Source organism: Drosophila mojavensis, unplaced genomic scaffold, assembly GCF_018153725.1.
Source record: "Drosophila mojavensis isolate 15081-1352.22 unplaced genomic scaffold, ASM1815372v1 contig_136, whole genome shotgun sequence".
NCBI lineage: Eukaryota > Metazoa > Arthropoda > Insecta > Diptera > Drosophilidae > Drosophila > Drosophila mojavensis.
This window is the reverse complement of record NW_025318667.1, coordinates 4,265,421-4,275,332: the sequence shown is the minus strand read 5'-3', so window position 1 is coordinate 4,275,332 and position 9,912 is coordinate 4,265,421. Positions and strand designations below refer to the sequence as shown.

At 32.7% G+C, this 9,912-nt stretch overlaps 1 protein-coding gene across 4 annotated transcripts; it reads left to right on the top strand.

Annotated features, from left to right (window-relative positions):
* Positions 1-241: 241 nt before the first annotated feature.
* LOC6585326 (ELAV-like protein 2) lies at positions 242-5,200 on the top strand. 4 transcript variants are annotated; one of them, XM_015160861.3, is made up of 6 exons: positions 242-1,040; positions 1,364-1,408; positions 1,489-1,746; positions 1,835-2,078; positions 2,557-2,601; positions 4,634-5,200. In XM_015160861.3, exons 1-6 carry the CDS (start codon positions 851-853, stop codon positions 4,956-4,958), a joined length of 1,107 nt encoding a protein of 368 aa, XP_015016347.2. In that variant the 5' UTR covers positions 242-850; the 3' UTR covers positions 4,959-5,200. The 4 variants fall into 4 exon arrangements, with proteins under 4 accessions (XP_015016347.2, XP_015016346.2, XP_002010958.1 ...); XM_015160860.3 differs by having other exon boundaries at positions 242-1,049; XM_002010922.4 differs by lacking the exon at positions 2,557-2,601 and having other exon boundaries at positions 244-1,040.
* Positions 5,201-9,912: the final 4,712 nt, after the last annotated feature.

Sequence of the window (9,912 nt, the reverse complement as noted above, 5' to 3'; positions counted from 1 at the left end):
AAAAAACAAAAATACCAAAAGGAAGAAGCGCAAATTAGTAAAAGTAAATTTAATAATAAAAAAATAAATAAATAATTATTGCTATCTTTTTGCATTTTTGCAATTTTATATAAAAAATACAAATACTCAAGAGGCAAAGGAAAAAAATAAAAAAAAAAAACATTAGCAAAATTTACTCTTTTATCTAAAAATAAACTAAAAAAAACACAAAAAATTACTTCAAACTTAAATTAAATTTTAAACTTTAAGCAAAGCCAAAGAACGGTTTAAGATAAAAACAAAAAACAACTTAAGATAAAATACTATTTTTTTTTGCGATCGTAGTTGATCTAAAAACCCACAACAGAAGAGGAAAAGGAGAAGGATACGGATAGACACTTTAGAAAGAGTCAAAGAAAAGAACTGTGCGATCAGACAAACAACTTCACGGGACTTGTGCAAAGCGCAGTCAGAGCTGTCTCTTTATAAATAAAATTCTAAAAAAAAAAAATACTAAAAGAAGGAAAGAACAAAAATACCAAGAAATAAGTACATATATTCTATAAGTGTAACCAAACAAGCAGTGAGATTAAATTCTAAGCACAAACCAAACGAATACCGAGTGCAGCCACAAAGGAAACTTTAACAGTCACTGTTAACACTAACAGCAACAGTTAACAGAGCCGAATAACTGCTAACAGCAATACCGACTGTTAACAGAGAACCGAACCACTAACTGTAGAGACAACTGTTAACAGTTAACAGACAGCAACTGTTAACGGTTAACAGTACCAGCAGTAGAGACAGCATCATTAGCACCAACATCAACATTAACACTAACGGCAACAGCAACAGCAACAGTAACGAAAACATGACCAACGCCATGGATATTGTTAAAAACGGCAGCACCAACGGCTCCGTCGACGGCAGCAATGATGAGTCGCGTACCAATTTGATTGTCAACTATCTGCCACAAACCATGACGCAAGAGGAGATGCGTTCGCTCTTCTCAAGCATTGGTGAGTTGGAGAGTTGCAAACTGGTGCGTGATAAAGTCTCAGGTAATTTGGGTAAATATTAACCAAGTTTTTTAACAATTCTACTGCACTAGCTTTAAGTCGTTCAGTTTGTTTCATTTCATTTCTGTACTTAGGTTAATGCTTCCAGCATCTAGATCTCATATTTGTTATTGTTTCTCTCTCTCAGCTGCCGTTAAGCTATTGGTATGGCTGTCTTAACAGCTGTTACGGCTAATGTTAGGCAACTGCTCAGGTTTTCTTACTTTGTAGTCTTTATAAGTTGAGTTGTTCGCCTGCACAGAGAAACCTCTTTGATTCGAACTATATAACATTGCAAAAACATTTTCGATTCATGTCATTTACAGTCTTGCCAGCATCATTGACCGCACTCAATCCGGCTCTGCAGCAAGGTAAGCACACCCATTTGACCTCTTTATATATCATATATCTATACATATTTCTCTCTCTGTCTCTCTCTCTCTCTTATTAGGCCAGAGTTTGGGCTATGGATTTGTTAACTATGTGCGTGCCGAAGATGCTGAGAAGGCAGTGAACACCCTGAATGGGCTGCGATTGCAGAATAAGGTTATTAAAGTATCATACGCCCGTCCAAGTTCAGAATCAATAAAGGGTGCTAATTTATATGTATCGGGTCTTCCCAAAAATCTATCACAACCAGACTTGGAGGGGATGTTTGCGTCGTTTGGCAAAATAATTACATCTCGTATACTCTGTGATAATATTTCTGGTAATTTGGCAATATTTATACGAACGAATCGATCGATAGACGATCAAAGCGATAGACGATCAACTAATTGATGTTCGTCCAACTCTAGGTCTATCGAAGGGTGTCGGCTTTATACGCTTCGATCAACGCAACGAAGCCGAACGCGCCATACAGGAGCTTAACGGTAAAACCCCGAAGGGCTATGCCGAACCGATTACCGTTAAGTTCGCCAACAATCCAAGCAATAGCGCCAAGGCCCAAATAGCCCCGCCCCTAACCGCCTACTTGACACCGCAAGCGGCAGCGGCAACCCGTCGCCTAGCCGGTGCCCTACCATCAGCCGGACGTATCAGGTGCGTAGCATCCATTCAGAATTTAACTGAGACTGTCAAGTCGGGGCATATACCATGTATACATATATATATACATTATCATATATATACATACTTATATATGTATATATACCTATAGAGATATATATCTCTAGATAGCTAGACAGTTAGCTAGTCCGAGTTATCCGCATCTCACAGCTCAAACTAAAGCGAAAATCAATTTCTAGGTTTATATTATCTTTATATATATATACTTATTTGATTTTTGATTGATTGAGCAATATTTGTGCAATGGTTATATACATATATATACATATATAGTTCTTATTATTCTATTATTATTCGATCTATTTTCTTTTCTTATTATTATGGATTGAACATAACTTTTACATAATGTTTCTGTTTCGAATTTTTATACCTACCTCTTATGTCGCATATTTCGGTTTTCTTTTTTCTTTAATAAAAAAAAATACGAAAAAAAAATTCTCATCATTTTTAGCATTGGAAAAAGTCCCATGTTAGCGATTAACAAGGGTTTGCAAAGGTGAATTTTTTCGACTTATTCATTTTTCACACGCACACACAAACACAGAGAGACACCCACATACACACAATTACATATATATTGATTTTATGCTCGTTCAATAAGTGCCTAAGTTCTTTTTTGCTGTAATTGAAGTCTGTTGAAGTCTCTTGCTCTAACAAAACTCTATTCTCACGTCTCAACTCTCCAAACGAGATTAAATACTAAGCCAATTCCAACAAATATCGAGTGCAGGCAAAAAAGAAAGCTTAACAGTCGCTGTTAACACTCCCAGCAACAGTTAACAGAGCCGAGTAACTTTTAGCAGCGAGACCAATTGTTAAGAGATAGCAGAGAACTGTAGAAGTATGACAATTGAGTATAATAGAATTATTAGAATTGGTATAGATGCATCAACTTCTGTATATCGACAGATCATAAACTGTATATCAAAATCATCATAGTCAATCATATAATATATGATGATACAATATATCATCATACTAAAAATCTTCCATACTTTTAAAGCTAGAATGAACATTCATTTTAAGATTTTATTAGGGCATGCATTTCGAACGAGTATTGTGCAGTCGGATGCACCCGACTGCCAAGTTTTTACTTATTTGATTTACCATACATGCAAAAATTAAAAAAAAAAAAAAAAAAAAAAAAGAAAAGACATCACACAAAAAAACTCAAACAATTCCTATACTAAATGTTTAGCTTTAATGTTTGTGTGTAAATGTTCAACAAAATACCCCAAAAATACAAACAACAACCTTAGATATAAATATTTATCTATATTTCTGTTCTATCTTCTTTAAACCAGATTTGCATTTAAATGGAAGCTTTTTGTGTTCTTTGAAAGTTCGATTCGAGTTTCTGTTCGAGCGCATGCGTCCAGTTTTTTAATTTCTATTTGATTCCTTAAACAATATGTTAATATATATACATATATGATTTGAACACTCTGTAACATATTCGTTTACTCCAACCTTTAAATCGACAGTCTGCTATTATTTCACATATATATCAATTTATATGTGTATTTTTTTTACGTTGAATTCAATTCGCGACAATTACATTGTTGTGCTTTAAACTGAAAAATCAATTGGGCTAGAGCATTGCGAGCGAATATGCTATAAAAATGAATAACTTTGCAGCACAGTGTAATGGTGGCTAGCATATCTAATAATAATAATAATAATAATACCTCTATGAAAGCATGAAAACATGAAATTATTACCAAAACATAAAGCTGATCGATCCACAAATGTTCGGCTAGCCGATTTTGGAATACTCTTGCCGGTCAGATTGTCGATCACTAAATGATTGAAGCAAATAGATTGAGTGGATAAAACATGTCTCATTACTTTCTATTAGGTAAAGTTCTGGCCAGAGAGTTAGGCTTAGGTTTCACTGTAGAGTAAGAGAGAGGGATTACTTTTGTTCCTAACAGTTTTTCCTTCAATCAATCAGTTAGTCAATTATTCCATAAGCTGGTCAATCAATCATGCAGTTAGTCTATGAGTCTCTTAATCAATGCGTTAATCATTCTGTTACTCAAGTAGTCAGTCCACTGATCAATCAGTCCATCAATTCATTCAATTAGTCTATAAGTCCCTCAATTAACCACATAAACAGTCTACTTAGACAATTTATCAAACAATCAATCTGTGTAATATCTTTAATGCAGGAAGTCTTCCAATACAATTGGTATATGCATAGTTATTATTATAGATTCAATCCGCGGCAAGAGTATTAAGAAAAATACAACCAAAATTCAACAAAAATTGGAAATCTATAAAATATACCCAGCATAGTGTTGAATATAGTTTTCCTAAGTGTTATGCTCGAGGAGGGGCCGACACCATTCGTTACGACATATACTATGTGTACCATAAACAATAAACTGAACAATCAAGTACCCATTACTTGTCTCGAATACCTTAAAAGACCCACTAAATGCACGAGTGTAACTAATTGATATATTTTCTTTCTCTCTCCCTCTCTCTCTCTCTCTCACGCCCTCGCTCTTGACATCTATGGATAGATACTCGCCGCTGGCTGGGGATCTATTGGCCAATTCAATATTGCCGGGCAATGCAATGACCGGATCTGGTTGGTGTATATTCGTCTATAATCTGGCACCCGAAACCGAGGAGAACGTCCTGTGGCAGCTGTTTGGACCCTTCGGTGCCGTGCAGTCGGTGAAGGTCATACGCGACTTGCAGACTAGCAAGTGCAAGGGATTCGGCTTCGTTACCATGACCAACTACGATGAGGCTGTGGTGGCCATACAATCGCTAAACGGCTATACACTGGGCAATCGGGTGCTACAGGTTAGCTTTAAGACTAACAAAACCAAAACCACTTAAGGTCAACATCTAAGCGAGATCAACAAACTGAATGTAACTTTTCTTTATCATTTAACTATGATTTGAACTTCTCTCATTCCCTCTATGAAGAATCTTTTTGGATGTTTGAGCATCTGAAATAGTATTGTAAAATGTTTGGCAGTTATGTAACTATGGCGAGTTGTAGTCATAATTGAAATACACACACACACAAGCACACGAAAACACACACATATATACACACACACACACACACACACACACACACACACACATTGACTATATTATATATATTTTGTATGCTAAACGAAATTATTATGATTGATTGATTGATTGATTAATGAAGATACCTAATGAAATCTTAGCGAAAATTTAGAAATTTCTTTTGTTTTCTTTCGCACTACATAAATCAATTTTGTCATTTGATATGGAAAATACTAAAAATACCAACATGAAAAATACCAAAAAGGCAAAAAACAAAAACAAAGCTTAAAAGAGGCAAACACGACAAAGAACCCGAATAGACAAAAAGTGTCTAAGTGAAATACATAAAAAATAAATACAGACGATAAATTACTAAACTTAATTTAACTTTTTCCTGATTAAGTTTTCATTTTATTATTATTAAATTAAATTGAATTGAAAAAAAAGATATATATTAAAGTAAATATTGAAAACAAATACTAAACTTAATTGAATTCAACTTTTTTTTTATAATTATATCTTAAACTAAATTGAATATTAAAATTACGTAACTAAATTATTTAATGTTTATTAAAATACCAAAAAAAAAAAAAAACGAAAAAAAATAAATAAAATATAGAAAGAAAACAAAATAAACAAAAAATAATTAATGCAAAAATACTTTAATTAAAAACGAAATATACTAATTTGTAAAAGAACTTATTCAGAATACAAGCAAAAAAACAAAATATACTAGTCATATATGGTATATACCAAATATGTGCTGCTTTTAATTGCTATATATATATTGTATTTGTATATTGTGTTCGTTATGTAACAACTTAATTAACTCAATTAACTTAATTAAACTTAATTAAACAATTAATTAATTAATTATAATATTTATAACATATGCTTCTATTCCAAACAAATTTGTTTCAATTCGATTTTGCATTGATTTGGAACAACAAACATATATAAATCAGCCTATCAACCCGATTCGCAGTATCAATCATTAAATGCATCAAACTTACATCATACATCATACATACATCATACATATTTTCATAACTCATTCATCATTCATACATATAACTTATAACCATTATTATTATATATATGTAATCGTTTTAATCTGATTTTTTCGTCGTCGTCTAACTTAAAATGATAAAAAAAAAAGAAAAAACCAAAAAAATACAAATTACCAAAGTATATTCAATATTGTATGTGCAAAATGAAATGAAAGAAAACATTATTATATATTATATTACATTATATTATTATGCCTACTTATTATTCCATTTTTATATAATTATATCTTATGAATAAAACACAAAAACAAACGCAAAAAAAAAAACATCAACCAAACTGAACGAAGAAAAAAGAAACTTAGAAAGAACAACACAAAATAAAAACAAATGAAAGAATTTGTGTGAACTACTCAGAAACTATGCGAAAAGAGAAAAACAAAAGCAAAACAAAACAAAATATACCAAATTTGTTTTCTTTTTTTTGTACTACACACAGACACACACACATGTACACACAATCAGTACAACAGCTTAAAGTCTAATGCTGAAATTTGGCAACGCTGTTAAGTTCCATGTACATGCTGAGCTTGTCCGTTTAATCAGAGCGTGAATAATGAAATTTGGCAACGTCGATCAATTGGCTAACGGCACTGTCAGCCTCGAAAGGGAAATTTGACAACGCTGCATTGAGAATTGTCAACTGAAGTTTGGCAACGTTGCCTAAATTTGTTTGGCAGTTCAAGTCTGGCCACACCGACGACTTAAGCACATGTTGCTGCTGAAAATTGGAAACGCTGCATAGCAAAGTATTAAATGAGATTTGTCAACGTCGCAGGCAATGCAACCATTAGTTGAGGGGGTTAGCTGAATCTCAATGGAACAACACATTTGTTGCAGCTCAAATTTCGGGCAATTGATAGCTGAAAATTGGCAACGTTGCAGCGCATTTGCCATATTACCATTCCGCTATTCCCAATTTGATTTCAGTTTTATTCAATATTCGAATTTTTTATCCAATTGTTTTGCCATTATCTTTTGGACGTTTTCGATGACTCTTTGGGCTGCTACAAGTGGGTAACTGAAGTGCGGCAACAGCGCCAAATACATAAAAACAAATAAAAGATACAAAAACAACAGCAACAACAGCACTCGCATTTTTTTTTTTTTCTATATATGAAATGAAAGTAGATAAAAGTTGAATGCATAAAATAAAGGATGAAGAAGAAGAAAAAGATAAAGCACTAACCTACAAGATAGGTGCACACATACATATATAGCTATATGTATATGTGAGCCTACTTAAATAGATGTCCCGCCCCTAGAACAGCAATCGATTTAAAGGAATATTATAATAATACATTTTTTAATGAAAGAGACTCGTGTTTTTTTCTTCGATTTTGTGCTTAAAGTACGGCCACATCTACATGGCGAGCGGGCACACTGAGAAAAATGATAACGAAGAAGAAAAGAATACTTAAGTTAGTTAAACGAAGAACTTAAGCGCGGCGAACAAAAGTTGAAAACACCAAATTTTAAATATATATATACATATATATAAAACCATATATATGTATGAAGGATGTAAAATTTTTATAGTAAAATTTATAATTATATTGAATAATGAGTATATATATACATATATATATATGTATCTCACTCTCTTTATATATATACACAAGTTGAAGAAAACGAAAAAAGGAATGAAATAAAATGTGAAATACATTTAAAAAATACCACATGAAATTGGAAAAAACCTAAAGAGATAATGAAAAAGAAAAAGGTATTCGATAAACGATAATCGATAGCAGCTACCCACTTAAATGTATGTATGTGTGTGTGTGTCAAGAAGCCGACAAGAAAGTACATTAAATAAAACATTAACCTACTCCACTCGATGTGCATAGAACTTAATGGATTTAATCACATTTAATACCAAATAGATAATACATATATACACATATATACACACTATATGTATATATATATATATACATAATAATATCCAACTCATTAGCCAGCGGCCAGATCGGTTCTGCGCCATTTTATTCAAGAAAGCAATATTAAAATGTGACTCGAGTTGGCTCTGGAAACAATGAAGAAGAAGAGAAAAGGCGAGAATTAAATCCACTGATAGCACTGCGAACTTAGCCCAGACATTTTGAAAATTTAGTTGAATGTAGGAGATATCTCGATATCTTTGTAATGAAAAGGAGGAGAGTCCTCAATTTCTGTATTGATTTTTAAATATCTTCTCGTTTAGCTAGAGAATATATGATTTTCGAATCTTTCTTTTCGAATACGTTATCGGATAGAAAGCAAAGAACTTAAGATGAACTTCCAACATTTTACGTATTCTGAACGGCCTTTCGCTGGGTATGTGCGCAGCTGTACAAAGCAACTCGGTCACAGGAATTACAGTGTACACACATAAGTGTACGCTATACAATTACCTAAATATATAGCTAAAGGATAGTAGTACATTTTAAAGAGGATGATGAGGCCAAGCAGCGAACGATGATTGGATGGAAGGGAATACAGAGACACACACACGCGCACACGTAAAGCACAAATATACACTGAGGGAAAAAAGAGCGAGGTTGAAGACAACAATGAAAATCATAAACTAAGCATGAAATGCATTTACAACTAATTTCAACAAATATAAATATATACATATATGTTTACTCAAAAGTTCGGAAAAGCAACTAAAGAACTTCCAACATTTGAACATTTTGAAACACTGAAACGCACATACATACACACACACGCATACAAAGAAAACTTAAAGGAAAACTCAACTATGATAGATCGAATACCGTTGTGCAATATGATAATGATAATGATAACGCTAACAGTCGATTGACGATAGTCGCTTATCGATAGTTATGTACGATAACTGAATTTAGTTGATAAGCACTTAGGCAAAATACTAACAGAAGCCAAAAGCCGATGCCAAGGCATAGGGTCTTAACACGGTCTAGGCTAAAAGGCGAATGCTATGCCATGTCATTTCATGAGAATCGCATAGACAGGCGCACACTGGTGCCGCTAGCGAAAATGATCGACTCTAAATTTAAGCAGTGATTACAACTATATATGTACTTAGAATCGTTTAAAGAACAACATTCGATTTTTTTTTTAAGAAGAAGAAAACTTTAGTACAGAGAATATCCGATAAAAAAAAAACATGAGAAGATAAATCATATATACGTAGCCGCTTTGTCAACGGAACGCGCCCAAAAAACACAAAAACAAAAACCAAAGAACAACTCCAAGAAAATCAGAATAAAAAAATATATTAAATAAATATATTTATATTAAGAAAATATATTATATGAGACACAGATACAGACACACACACACACTCCTATCTATTTGATTATGTATGCTATTTATTGATTGTCTATGAAGATATGTATATGTATTACTTTGTACGCACTCAGACTTGTACTTAAATATTTATTGGATTGTATTAACACACTTAGTTTAAACACATCTTAATCCAAAACAAAAACCAAAAGCAAAAAAAAAAAAAAAAGAAAAAAACAAAAAAAAATTACCAAATATCTATATAAATTTATATTTATATTCTAGTTACATTTATATTCATATACCTCTCACACATATGATTCCATAATTTGTTTCCCTGCTTTTCAAATCCAAGCAAACCGAATCGAATATCAATCCAGTCTGAGCTCTATATATTGATGATATATGTAGATGTCTTGGAGAGTGTGTGGGAGTAATATCTTAGATCTCTT